Below are 15153 nucleotides of genomic sequence, written 5' to 3'. Positions count from 1 at the left end.
CAAGCAGGGTACCATATTGCCTTTCAACAGCAGAGAGCAACACAGTAACTAACTTAATATCATGCCCACTCAGGTCTGAGTGTTAGATTTTTCAGATGCTCTCACCTAGCAAAGAGCTAAGACAGCCTAAGACAGTTTTTTTTTTTTCTTTCTCAAAGTGTCTTACCTATAACCACTTGCATCAAAATGAGGGAGGAGGTACAGACACCAGGACCCTACTGTCAGACACAACCGATTCAGAATCTCAGTGCCAAGAAATCTGCATTTTAACAAAGAAATGAGTGGACTAATGTTTGAGAACCACTGGCCCTACAGGAATGGAATAGGGAAAGGTACAATGTTATGGTAAACCAGAAAAAGCCACAGAGAGGTGACAAGGCAATGGGGACCCTCGTAACCAATGGTCAATGACTCAGGGGGTCCTGACCAGAGAAGAGCTTGGTTGCTGGAGAGTGAGGGTAATGCTGAGCATGGAGGTTTGACAGCAGAAGGAGGCCAGCCACATCCTCTGGCTTGGATTCACATGCCCTGTCCTGGTAGAAATGGTTATACTGAGTCAGGGCAGCATTTTCTGTTAGTTTGGATGGGAATCATGGTTGCAGGCAAGGGAGAGCAACCAGAGCACGTGGATTCAGAAATTCCTATGTGACTCTGATTGAGCAGGGCTTCATAAGCAGAATAAGGACTGGTGTGGGGTTAAAGAGAGTTGTGTGATGGAGGATCCAAGAGACCTAAGTCCTGCGTTTGGTTCAGTCACTGATTACAACCTCCCTGAGACTCAGGTTCCTGGTCTGTAAAATGGGGGAAATAACACCTGCCTTGAAGGTCCTCACATACAGGATGTGATGAACCAATTAAGGCATATAGTACTCTATAATGTATGTCATTGCTTTTCCAAAACCTCTGTACAACTCTCCTGCCTCAGAATATATCCGCCACACTCATGCCCTAAGTCCATTAATGACACAATAAAGGACAGTTGGAGATGATGCTCTGCCTTGCTCTGTGCATCCCCCTATACCCCTGCCAGGAAAAAGAACATAGTCACCTAAATTCATTCTAAAGTACAAATTACAATGTAGGCCTCCTGCACTGGGGAAACACACACACACACACACACACACACACACACAGGAAAACATGAGGAAAAGTGGAGACTAGAGACACCAAAGAACAAATTCACTCTCCTCACTCTATCTCTTCCCCACTGGTGTGCTCTACTGATCCCCCGAAGAGCTGGACTGCTACTTCTGCTTCTACCCCTGCTTCCCCTCCTCAACATACTCCAGTGCGTGCCCCCTGTTTTGGGGCCAGATCTACACAACTGTAGTTATTCAGATCATTGAGGCAAAACCCAACAAAGCAACAACATGCTTTAATCAATATTTTCTAAATCATTCTTCCTTAAAGCTGAAGACTTCTGAGTTTGAATTGCCCCCTCCTCTGTAGGCTTTCCATGCCGTTCAAGTAACTTAAATGATAACCAACCCTACACTTCATTTTGATCAGATTGTGGTATTATAGAGCTATGGTGAAAAGAACATCTCTTTTAATAAAATGGGATACCAAAAATATCGATAAATAAAAGTACACTTGTGAAATTGGAAAAGAACTCATAGTAGATAATATGATAGTTAATGTATGCCTACATTCTTTCAATGGACATTTATAGCTCCTTTAAAATATTATACATATTGAAGGAATATTTGCTAATTAATGTGTGCATAGTACTACTAGGGATTGTGGAGGATACCAAGATGGGTACAACAGATACAGACCTACCCTAGGTCTTGGTTTGGTCCATTCATTTATTAGTTAAGTGACCTTTCCTTATTGGGGAAATAAAAGATTATTTTCCTTTCTTGTTATGAAGATAACCTAGAATTTCACAAGTTTGTGAAGAGAAGCAGATGAGTGAAATAGGACACTATATGTATAAAATATCATTATTCTGAGGTCTCTGTAATGTCTGAGAAGCAACAACAGGGAGGTCAATCCAAAGAGAGACACTCAAGGGTCCCAGCTGGAGGCCCAGGCCAGGGACTGCAGGTCCCCTCTGCACCCCTCTTTCTACACCCAGCCCTCTTCTCTCACTCAGAGGTAGGTATATACCCACCTTTCTGTCCTCTTTCAGCTTGAAACCCTGGTTAGTAATGCAGCCCTCTCCCTTCAGGCAATCCTGTGCTCTCCCACAAGGTGAAGTTGCCTAGCACCTGCTACCCCAAAGCAGCCCAAGAACACTTCAGTGTTCCCACCCCAGGTTTACATTTTTCCTAGGACCGTGTGTGGATCCTCTGGAAATCCAAGCAATCATAAGTATTAAGGATACAGTCCAGGCCTCCTCTTTTCAATCGGGGCTGCAAGAACACTGCAGCCTTTTTCCTACAGTGGTGCTAGTTCAGCCCAGTAAACAAATGGGTATTTTGCCTTTGCCCCTGAGAAAACACATAGGCATTAGAGCAAAGTTCCTGTGTTCCGGTAACATTTAATTGTGCTGGTTCTCAGCCCTCTCTACACCCACACACTCATGGACAACATTTATTCCACTGACTTCAAAGGCTGTTCAACATGTTGGAAATACGTGAGAGAACACTGAGGGGAGTTTGAAATTAGTCTCAACCCTCCTTCTGTATGTGTGGGTTTGGTTCATGTGTTAGGATTTTAGAAGTACGTATTTGATTTTTTTTTTTTAATAAATTTATTTATTTATTTTTGGCTGCGTCGGGTCTTTGTTGCGGTGAGCGGGGGCTACTCTTTGTTGAGGTGCCTGGGGTTCTCATTGCAGAGCCTTCTCTTGTTGTGGAACACAGTCTCTAGGCACACGGGCTTCAGTAGTAGCTAACGAGCTCCAGACCGCAGGCTCAGTAGCTGTGGTGCATGGGCTTAGTTGCTCCGCGTCATGTGGGATCTTCCCGAAACCAGGGCTCGAACCTGTGTCCCTTGCATTGGCAGATGGATTCTTAACCACTGCGCCACCAGGGAAGTCCCCGTATTTGATCTTTAAAACATGCATTTGTTTATACTGGGTTTAGAGTCATGAAAAATAAATCAGGATTTCTATTGCCAGTTTTTGTGTTTTTCATAATAAATAGTAGTCATTCATCCTTGTCCAATAATAAATATTTATAGGTTTAAATTAGGAATAGCTTTTCAAGAGAATTTCCATTCATTCATTATCCATCAACTTCCAGATGCCAGCCAGCACATGAGGAGTTTCCAGAAAGAAGCAGGAAGCAGACTAGGGCTTCCAGGCATGGAGGGGAAAGAGTATCGGCAACAAAAAGAAGTTGTCACTAAATCCAAATGGATGTGTCATTCGCTAGGAATCATTTGCATAAGATTCCCCAGGCCCCAACCCAGAGGGTGTGATCTGAGTCTGAAATGGGCCTGAGCATCTGCATTTTAACAAGCATCCTCCCTCCAGTTGATTCTTTTGCAACACTACCCCTGTGCTGGTGCATTCAAGACATTATATTCAGAAGTCAAGATTCAGTGATGCGTCTTCTAGGTGGAGCTGGCTCTTAGTCCTTGGTGCATATCTGGGTAGAAAGCCAAGCACTTTATGGATATGCGCTGATAGCACGCACTATCAATTGCCTAAAACTTTTCTAATATTCAGTTTGATATGAATTGTAGAAAGTTGAAAATGCTGCATTTCCTTCTCATATAATTCTAGACTTTGCTCCAGGACCAAATTCCAGGATATTTATGTACATTCATTATATACATTTTTCTATAAGCTTAAAAATTAAATTATCTAACAGAAAAAAGAGCAATGTAATAGAAAATAAAACATGATCATCAAAATAAAGATGGTTTGTTTTAGTCATCTCTAGCCACATAACCAATGACCCCAAAATTTAGTAGCTTAGAACAACAAATATTTACCATCTAACAGTGTCAGAAATCCAAGTGTGACTTAGCTGAGTAGTTCTGGTTCAGGGCCTCTCACAGGCTGCAGTCCAGGGGACAGGGCTGGAGTCATCTCAAAGCCCGACTAGGAGAAGACCCACTTCCAAGCTCACTCGCATGGCCAATGGTAGGATTCAGTTCCTCCCAGGCTGCTGGATTGAGGACTCAGTTTTTCAGTGGCTGTTGGCTAGAGTTCTCCCTCAGTTAACTTCCACACAGACCTCTCCATAGGGCCGCTCACAACATGGCAGCTGGCTTCCAGCAGAGCAAGCAAGCAAGAGAGCAAGAAAGGAAGCAAGATGATGCCATGGTCTTTTGTAACCTAATCTTGGAAGTGACCACCCCATCACTTTTGCCACATTTTACTATTTAGAAGCAAATCAATAAATCCAGCCCACACTAAAGGGGAGGGTGTTACACAAAGCATGAATACCAAGAAGTGGGGGAGGGGGGATCACTGGGAGTCATCTTAGATGCTATCACAGAATACATGAATTTGCTTTTTCATAGTCAATTTATCATCCTACTTACACTTTGCTAAAACTAAATGTTAATGTGAAACAAACTCTTCTGATACAGGTCAAGGAGTACATTCTGGGGGTAGAGTCTAGTAGTGTTGAAAAGATAGTTTGAGGTTATTAATTGAATTCAGGTTTCTATATGAGGAGCTGTACACCTACTATGCCAACCAATAGGAAAGAGTGTTAGTTACTATATCACTTAAGAATGCTCTCTGCTATAGGTAATAGAAAATCTGAAGAGCTGTGGCTTAAAAATAAGAGCATAAGGAGAAGTCTAGAGGCAGACAGCTACTGGCATTGTTTCAGTAGTTTGGTAATAGCAAAAGCAGCATCTTCTATTCTCTTGGTCTTTTAATTATACATGTCACCTCATGGTCACAAGATGACTTCTCTACACTAAGGCAATACATCATTTTCTAAGTAGGATGAAAGGGGCAAAGGGCCACACCATATACCTCTGTTTCTTTTCATAAGGAAGATAAAGCTTTCCTGGAAGTCTTGCCCAGCAGACTTCTACTTAGATCTCATTGGCCAGAATTGGGTCACATGTCTACTCTAAACTGACCATTCACCAAGGAGACTAAGATTACCCTGGCAAGTCTATAACCAACTATAACTTAACTCTGAGATAAAAGAATTATTTCCAAGACCTGAATAAACGAAGATTCACTTGGCAGAGAAGTGGGACTATGGATTTAGAGCAGGCAACACACATCTTCTGTAAACATCTTGTTTGTTATTATTTATGTGCTCCATATATCCAATACAATCACAATTTTGTGATTTTTTCACAATTTTGACAAAAGTCTAAAAAGATATTTTCCCACAGAAACAGATAAGGCAAGCATCATTGCTTGTTAAATCTCAAATATACTTAAAGTTTCCTTCTTGAAAATTCCTTATTCGTAAATAAAATGTCCAAATTTTGAGAAAAAAATGACCCCATGGTTTTTTAATCCTGTGTACATATAAAATGTTTTTTAAATATTTCCATTGCATACATTTAACAAGATGAAATCTTCTGAGACTTACTGTATTAGCCAGCTATTACTAAAACACAATGAGATAGATTGCTTTTCTTGAACATCTGCTGATAGATTTTTGTTAACTTATGTTTCCAAAATTATAGCATCATAAGTCAATGTTGCACAAAAGTATTTAATGTCATTTATAAAAATCTAGTTATATAAACTGTTGACTCCTTATAAAGCATCTATTAAGACACAGAAATATCACTGAAGCATATTTATGCCTTTGATCTTGCAGTCTGCATTATGATTCGGGCCAGAGGCGCAACTTGTTCCATAGATTACAGAACAGAAAATCAGTTCTTGGAGAAGCTGTTCAACCTCATCTGAGGCATCCCATTCTAGAAACTAAATGGCACCTGCATGTCTTGGTTTTTGTGTTTGTTTAAAAGCAAATCTCTAACTGCTGTTCTGCTCCAAATCTAGGTGAGCAGATAAAGTTCTGCTCTGAGCAAGACCTGCCCTCCTATAGAGGGATAAGAGGAGCATGTCCCTGAGGGAACGGGACGCCAGAGTGACAGCTTTGATAAGGGATAAATCAAACCAATGATGCATGTGAACGATGAGCACACTGGGGATTGTCAGAAACAGGCATCATCATTCATTCAGTGATGTTCAAATTCACATACAAGCCTAGCTGCCTTTTACATTGACTACAGAATGTAGCATCCAGATGATTGAGGATGAATGGTGACAGCAGACAGCTGTGGAAGAGCCTAGGAGAGTTTCTAAGTCTGAATTCCAATCCTGAGCCTGCCATTAAGTGGGAAAGTATTCTTGATCCAGTCATCTGACAGCTTTGCCATAGATTTCTCTATCTCAAATGGGACTCCTTTTCTTTAAGGATTCCTTCAGCTTTAAATACCTATGAATCTGCTAAAGCAACTATGCTTTGACTGATGGAATTGTGAACTACCTTTAGATGGAATGACTGATTACTAACAGAACTTTGTTGGGTTCAGTGCATTATGAATACATATCAAAATGTACAATGAGGATGTTTTTCAAAATATTCCCTCCAGTTTTCTTCACCCTAGATAAATGTACAGAAATGTCTGTATTAGTGTTGAGAAAAGGACACTTCTCCTAACCTCACACAGAGATACATTTCAAGTCTATGTCTTAGAAGACAGTGAGAGACTTACAGGAGACCTAGAGATATGAATGGGGTAGGCAGAGAAGGGACCTGGGGAGAGAGATGTAAGTTCCTAGGGAAATTATGTGGAGGGCAGGGCTGGACCTAGGCCTGGGAATCAGGAAGTTACAGTTTTAATTTCAGCCTTTCCACTGATTCACTTGGGACCTTGAGAATGTCTGGCCCATTTAAATCGTGCCTCAGTTTCCTTATCTGCCATTTAGAGAGAGTCCTTGGCTAGGTGCCCAGGATTGTGAGAACATAATGTTCAGGGCCATGGAAATTCAATCAGTACCAAAAATGCAAAACATCCTAGTTACTAGATGTCCTAACTTAAAATGGAAACATTAACAAGAGTAATTCCTTTAATAATCAAAATGTGAATGTTTTAGAAAGCATATCTATATGGGTGAAAATTAGCGAATAAGGCTACTGGAAGAGCTTATAGTCCTAGGGATACATAAGCAAAAAAAGGTCAAACTTGGGGTGGGACAAGTTCCAGTTTTGCCACTTATCATCCTTGTGTCCTTGGGTAATTTCTTAACCTCCCACAGTAGCCTCATATGTAAAATGAGAATAAGAGCACGCACCTCAGAGGGTTGTGTTAAAGATGATTACAGATGGAAGTTAGCTCTTTTGAAGCATTGATGAGGTTTGAATTCACAGCCACCATATACTTTGCAGCTGATAGTTTCTCTTATTGCAATTAAAAAGCTTAGTCACCCAGAGCAAGTACTTTTTTTAATGCCCTTTATTAAGCATTTACTGTATTGCAATGCTCTATCCCCATGCTAAGCACTTTGCATAAATTTTCTCATGTTCTCCTCACAAAAACCTATTACTATTACTGCTGCAGAAATGGAGGTGGAGAGAAACGAAACATTATTTCTGGCTTCATTGTGTTTCCTTAACCTGCCTTTTTTTTCTCAGCTGCATCTAATTGGTTGTACTTTTAATATTATTTTAAGCCACTTAAAGTTTTTAAGACTAAAGCAGCAACTAACTGAATATATTTATATAACATGTTAGTTTTGTCATGTTGCTGTCCACCCCTGGAGACCTGCTCTAAATTTACTTGGATATTTGAGGATAAATAAATCATGCTCACTGCAGTTTCTGGAAAGCATTAAAAAACACTAAACTTGCTTTGAAATAATCAAAGCAAGTTAAAATAAAGCTTAAGAATTTCCAAAATATTCATTGAAAAAAGCATTTATGTTTAGAAAAATTAACTTATCATTGAGAAATCTTACACACATGCATATGTTCAGAGATCTTCACTAAGGACCAATTGTGTATATATGTGTATGACCTCATTGTAACACGCTCCTCAGAGACCACACTGTGGGTATTCTTACAGTTACCAAAGGGTTAAATTCAGTAAACTCTTTTTTGTTAATGTACCATTTAATTATGAAATACTATAATCGTCTTAGAGAAAATTTGAAAAATATTTTTTTAAGCAATGTGGTATTGAAGAAAGAGTCGGTATCTTTCAAACCAGATTAGAAATTCAAATCCACCTCTTATTTACCTGGACAACTTATTAAACCTTACATTTTTCTATGAAATGGGAATAATAAATTACAGAGTTGCTGTAAGTTAAATGAGAACAGTGTTTGATCATGATAGCCAATCAACAAATGTTAGCAACTATCCATTCCCTTGGAAAAGAATCTCTAGGCAGACGTGCTTAAATTCTGTTCTGTAAAGAGATAGGAATCCTCTGTTCCCATAAAGTGCTTACCAGCCTTCTTTGGTAATAGACTCTTTTCTAAGAAAAAGCAATGGACCCTTTTCTATTGTACACTCAAAATGTATGCACCCACTTCAGGGCATTCGTGGACCAACACTGCCCATCCTTTGACTCAGATTAAGAACACCTGCTCTAGCGCATTCATTCTGACTTCACCAAATCCTCTTACAAAATAAGGTCATCTTTAAAAAATAAAATTCTTTGGGTACCTTTCAGTTGAATGAAGGAAAACAGCAGGGCTTTATTTTTAATAGCTCTAGGAAAATGCATTATCTGAGCAAAACCCCACAGTAGACAAGTAAACTGCACAGAAACTTCATTAAAGGACTGATCTGACTTGCCACATATTTAGAACAGCCTTTGAAAACACACAAGTAAATGTTTACTTCTGAGTCTAGATCTAAATGAAGAAAGAAAACATTAGAACAACAATAAATTTACTTAGCTTCATTTAGATAATGGTGGACATACCATTTTTATATATTACATATTCTTAGGACATTGGACAACAGATCAAGAAACAGAATGTTCTAGAAAATAAACCTTAACTATTGGTAAGTATTATGTACTCTTTACGAAAGAGGTTTTGTTGTGTTGAATCAAAAGTGGCTCCTTGGCACTGAGAGGCTCCATGGAGTCACCCAAGTCCTAATTCCCTAATCCTGAGATTAGCTGGATTGCTGCTAGCAGTCATCAACTTGTTTGGATTTCAAACTACATTAGATCCCTTCATATTGCTGCCACCACCAAGCAGTTAAGCTGGCTCTGTCCTATTCTTTTGGTGGTAATTTTTTTACCCTATGTTTCAGTTTAGTCTATATAATCCTTCCAGAGGGATAAAAGCTCCTGGGAATTAATTGCTTAAGTGAACACGTACTGTGGGAGAGAACGCTATTTGGGAAAGGGGCCAAGTTCGCATTCTGTCCCCACCATTGCTTTGTGTTTGACTTCAGGAAGTCACCTTCACCTCTCTAAACCTAAGTATCTTCTTTTGTAAAATGACAACCTACCTTCCCAGATTGGTTTGAAATCCCAGATCACATGGAGACAATGCATGTAGAAGCACGTGGTAACTGTTAAGTGCTATGTGACTGCAAACTCATTTGATTACTTCCTAGTGGCCACCAAAAGGGACTAGTACAGGTGTGGACCACTGATGTTTGCATCTGTCCTTATTCATAACCTTACTATTTGCTCAATTCAAAAATTAAGTTCTCTCGACATTTTCTTAGCTGCCTTCCTAATTTTCTTCTTGCTTTTAATGTCACCTCTGCTCTCTAGCAGGAAAACCTGAAGCTCAAAGCTCACCTTAGGCTTTTCTCTCTCCCTATCCTTGAAGTAATTAAGTCCTGTGGATTCTTCCTTTAACATCCTGAAATTCATTATTTATTCTTTTCTTTTTTCTTTTTCATGGCCTATTCTAGTTTTGGCCCTACCATCTCAAACTTGAGATACAGCAAGAATCTCTCTGCCTTGAGTCTCTTCCTTTTTTCTCAGGCTGGACACTGATATCAAATTCATGTTGATAAATGACTGCATTGATTGTGGCTGTATTCCTCCGCTCCAACATCTTCAATAGACCCCCACTGTATATAAAATAAAATTGAATCTGGCCTCAGCCCATCTTTCCAGAAGGGCCACACAGGTCTATCTGCCTGTGACACTCACTGTATCATCCTTCCTTGTTCCTGGGGCCTTGCTCACTGCATTTTCAAGATCCCTTCTTCCTTCCTTTCCAAATCATACCCCTTTTCCAATCCCTGCTCAGGTCCCACCACCCCATGAAGACTCCTTGAATCCTCAGAGCTCACAATGATCTAATTTCCTGAAGATATTCTACCAGTTGAATGTTTGAAGAGTTGATAATCAGTTATGAACTAACTACCCTTTAACATTGTGTGTGTAGTTGTCTTGGAGTCAATTAACTTAGGTCATGTCATTTACATTTTATTGAGTGCCATGTATACTTATCCATGTTGCTGGGTTTTACTTGAAGGCAGGAATTTTATCATATCCATTTAGTTTCCCTCAGAGCAGCAGTTTTCAACCTTTCACACAGCAAAGAAGCACCTGGAGGACATGTTAGAAAATCTCCTTGATGCCACTCCTAGGGATTTTTGTGGGGCCCAAATCTCTGAATTTCCTACAAATTCCAAGCGAGGCTTATGCTGCTGGGTGCCTTTTAGCATCTTACACAGAACCTGTACATAAAAGCTAATATATATTTATGCATACTCAGAAATGGTTTTTTTTTCTTTTCTTCTTCTATTTCATGCTCATGTTCTGTCACTTCTTCCTTTTAGATTGATTTTGAAGATGTGATTGCAGAACCAGAAGGGACACACAGTTTCGATGGCATCTGGAAGGCCAGCTTCACCACCTTCACTGTGACGAAGTACTGGTTTTACCGTTTGCTGTCTGCCCTCTTTGGCATCCCAATGGCACTCATCTGGGGCATTTATTTTGCCATTCTCTCTTTTCTGCACATCTGGGCAGTTGTACCGTGCATTAAGAGTTTCTTGATTGAGATTCAGTGCATCAGCCGTGTCTATTCCATCTACGTCCACGCCTTCTGTGACCCGCTATTTGAGTCTATTGGCAAAATATTCAGCAATATCCACATCAACACGCAGAAAGAAATATAAATGACATTTCAAGGATAGAAGTATATCCGATTCTTTTTTTCCCTTTTAATTTTCTTGGTGCCAATTTCAAGTTGTTAGCAACAATATATGAATGAATTTTCTTGGTTCAGAGCAAAGAAATCACTCAGTTTTCATAACTATTATTTGTCTCTTCTGAGCTATGTCTTCTATTTTTGGGGTGGTATGAATTTTTAAAACCCACTTAAAATATTTTCCTTACATTTGGATCATTGTTTTATTGGCTGAGATATGAGCCTATCGTTGAAAGATAATTTGAGAGAAATATGAAGAACTGAGGAGGAGAAAAAAAAAAAGAACTAACAACCTCAACTGCCTGTTCTAAAATGTTGATCATTTTATGGTAAGGGAAGAATTCCAGGCTATTGCCATTGAGTGTACAGGTATGTGGGCAGTTTTCAACCAACTCTTCCCTCTGAACTGTTAGTGAATTGCTGCCATTCACTTTAATGATCCAGTGGAATCTAGTGATCTTTATCAAGTTAGAAAATATAATCTGTACATGATCCGACTAATGCCTTACTCTCCTGAAATTTTAACCTGTGATACTTTCTGTGCCTGAATATTTGTTATATAGATGGTGACACCTAAGTGCCTTCCTGTTCTTCAGGTTTTCCTTTTCAAATAGGGTCCACCTCATCAACTTTCATTAGGTCAGCAGCCTCCCTGAAGACCAAAATTAGAAAAATCCATTACCTAGTTCTTCACACTTGTTTCTGACTCTGAGATACAGAATCAGATGAAGTTCATGTCTGCACTTGATGACACAACACCTTTACCCATATCGAGTATGGTCCACATCAGCCCCATTAAACGAATTAAGGTGGATAAATGGGGCCAAGCCCTCTCTGGGCTGGCAGGAGTAGAAGCCAACTTTCCCCGCCTCTCACCAGCTGAATGAGGTCAGCATGTCTATTCAGCTTCGTTTATTTTCAAGAATAATCACGCTTTCCTGACTCCAAACTAATCCATCACTGGGGTGGTTTAGTGGCTGAACATTGTGTTCCCTTTTCAGCTGATCAGTGGGCCTCTGGGGAAGGGCTCATAAAATGGAGGCCATTGTGTGAGACTGTCAGAGTTGTTGCAAATGTGACCTCTTCAAAGTAAAGCACTTGCAACTGTTTGTAATGCTGTGACACATGGCCCCTCCCCCTGCCAGGAGCTTTGGACCTAATCCAAGCATCACTTTGCTCAGAGAGAAGATGGGGGAGGAGGCAGTAATAAAAGATTGAGGTAATTTTGCTGGAATAAATTCAAATTCTTCTGAACTCAAACTGAGGAATTTTACCTGTAAACCTGAGTCATACAGAAAGCTGCCTGGTACATCAAAAAGCTTTTTATTCCTCCTGCTCATATTAAGAGTCTTCCCAGGGGGACTTTATTTTTAACCTTCAGTTATGCTTTTATTTTTATTTCCATACAACTGTTGGAATTCTGCTTGTTTTTTTTTTGTTTGTTTGTTTGTTTGTTTTTTGGCCTCTTCCAGTTTTCCTGACACTTTAATTGCCAACCTGTTACCTACTTAGGTTTTTTGCATTTAAAACAGACACTGGCATGGACATAGTTTTACTTTTAAACTGTGTACATAACTGAAAATGTACTATACTGAAATATTTTTAAGTGCAAAGATATTTTTATCTTTATATGAGGAAAATCACTTGGGAAATTGCTTTGTGATTCAATCTGTAAACTGTGTATCCCAAGACATGTCTGTTCTATATAGATGCTTAGTCCCTTGTACAAATCAAGTGCTGGTCCAAAAGATAGCTGAAATTTTATATGCTTACTGATATTTTACACTTTTTTATCCTGCATGTCCTGTAAAGTTATAAGTCTACACAATAAAAATGTTTAACAGTTTGTCAGCTTTATTATTTTTCCTCAAAACAGGTCTGTATGTGTTGATTTCTGTGGGGGGTGTGTGTGTGTGTGTGTATGTGTGTACTGAGCATATTCATGGTGTGTGTACATATTTGTAGTATGTTTTGGGGGGTGGTGGTCTTCCAGTTTTCAAGACCACATTTTCCACATTTAGTTGGGCTCTTTCTTCTAAGGCCATCAACATTCATGAGTTACTTCAGGTGAAAGTTATAATTAATAAGAAATATTTGTTTAGCAGTTTACTCAATGTTTTGTTTTATGTCATCTAATTTGAGCTCCCAACAACTTTATGTGATAGATATTAACTTTCTCCATTGATAAATGATACATTCAGGGAGGGGGCTTTGCTTTGAATTTTTGCCATTTCTTAACTGGAATTTTTTAAGATGCACATTTCAGAATAATTTATTTTGGCCTTGGCTAAGTTTACATTAAGAGCTTCTGTATTAGTCACAGTGCTCCACAGAAACAGAACCAATAGGAAATACATATATGAAATATACATATATGAATATATTAGGAAACTACATATAGAGAAAGAGAGAAAGAGATTAAGGAGTAAGAAACTGGTCCATACAAGTTAAGGAAGCTAAAAAGTCTCAAGGTCTTCAGGGTAAGTCAACAAGCTGGAGACCCAGGAGAACTGATGGTGTAGTTCCAGTCCAAAAGTTGGCAGGCTGAGACCCAGGAAAAGCTTATGTTTCACTTTGAGTTCAAAGGCAGGACAAAACCAATGTTACAGTACAAAAGAATTCAAGCAGTAGGAATTCTCTCATACTCAGGAAAGCATCAGTCTTTTTGTTCTATTCATTCCTTCAACTAATTGGATGAGGCCCACCCACATAAGAGAGGGCAATCTGCTTTACTCAGTCTACCAATTTATTTTTTTTATGTTTTTTTTTCCTTATTAGTCATCCATTTTATACACATCAGTGTATACATGTCAATCCCAATCTCCCAATTCATCACACCACAACCCCCACCTCCTGCCACTTTCCCCTCTTGGTGTCCATATGATTTTTCTCTACTTCTGAGTCTCAATTTCTGCTCGGCAAACCAGTTCATCTGTACCATTTTCTAGGTTCCACATATATGCATTAATATACGATATTTGTTTTTCTCTTTCTGACTTATTTCACTCTGTATGACAGTGTCTAGATCCATCCACATATCTACAAATGACCCAATTTTGTTCCTTTTTATGGCTGAGTAATACTCCATTGTATATATGTACCAATCTTTATCCATTCGTCTGTCGATGGGCATTTAGGTTGCTTCCATGACCTGGCTATTGTAAATAGTGCTGCAATGAACATTGGGGTGCATGTGTCTTTTGAAATTATGGCTTTCTCTGGGTATGTGCCCAGTAGTGGGATTGCTGGGTCATATGGTAATTCTATTTTTAGCTCTTTAAGGAACCTCCATACTGTTCTCCATAGTGGCTGTATCAATCTACATTCCCACCAAGAGTGCAAGAGGGTTCCCTTTTCTCCACACCCTCTCCAGCATTTGTTGTTTGCAGATTTTCTGATGATGTCCATTCTAACTGGTATGAGGTGTACCTCATTGTAGTTTTGATTTGCATGTCTCTAATAATTAGTGATGTTAAGCAGCTTTTCATGTGCTTCTTGGCCATCTGTATGTCTTCTTTGGAGAAATGTCTATTTAGGTCTTCTGCCCATTTTTGGATTGGGTTGTTTGTTTTTTTAATATTGAGCTGCATGAGCTGTTTATATATTTTGGAGATTAATCCTTTGTCCGATGATTCACTTGCAAATATTTTCCCCCATTCTGAGGGTTGTCTTTTCATCTGGTTTATGGTTTACTTTGCTATGCAAAAGCTTTTAAGTTTCATTACGTCCCATTTGTCTACTTTTGTTTTTATTTCCATGACTCTAGGAGGTGGATCAAAGGATATCTTGCTGTGATTTATGTCAAAGAGAGTTCTTCCTATGTTTTCCTCTAAGAGTTCTACAGAGCCCAGTCTTACACTTAGGTCTCTAATCCACTTTGAGTTTATTTTTGTGTATGGTGTTAGGGAGTGTTCTAATTTCATTCTTTTACATGTAGCTGTCCAGTTTTCCCAGCAACACTTATTGAAGAGACTGTCTTTTCTTCATTGTATATCCTTGCCTCCTTTGTCACAGATTAGTTGACCATAGGTGCATGGGTTTATCTCTGGGCTTTCTATCCTGTTCCATTGATCTATATTTATGTTTTGGGGCCAGTACCATATTGTCTTGATTACTGTAGCTTT

The 15153-nt window shown here is 39.2% G+C and overlaps 1 protein-coding gene across 2 annotated transcripts in view; it reads left to right on the top strand.

The window, feature by feature from the left end:
- The window catches only part of CAV1 (caveolin 1), a 33714-nt gene extending 20839 nt beyond the window's left edge, over positions 1-12875 (top strand). For both annotated transcript variants that reach the window (XM_024757814.1, XM_024757815.1), the window contains exon 3: positions 10656-12875. In XM_024757814.1, coding sequence (XP_024613582.1) covers positions 10656-10997 — 342 coding nt within the window. In that variant the 3' untranslated portion in view covers positions 10998-12875. The remainder of the gene's footprint in view (positions 1-10655) is intronic.
- Positions 12876-15153: the final 2278 nt, after the last annotated feature.

This window comes from Neophocaena asiaeorientalis, unplaced genomic scaffold (genome assembly GCF_003031525.2).
Source record: "Neophocaena asiaeorientalis asiaeorientalis breed wild unplaced genomic scaffold, Neophocaena_asiaeorientalis_V1.1 scaffold116, whole genome shotgun sequence".
NCBI classification, from domain to species: Eukaryota; Metazoa; Chordata; class Mammalia; order Artiodactyla; family Phocoenidae; genus Neophocaena; species Neophocaena asiaeorientalis.
Note: the sequence above shows the minus strand (reverse complement) of the source record. Positions and strands in the feature narration are given on the sequence as shown.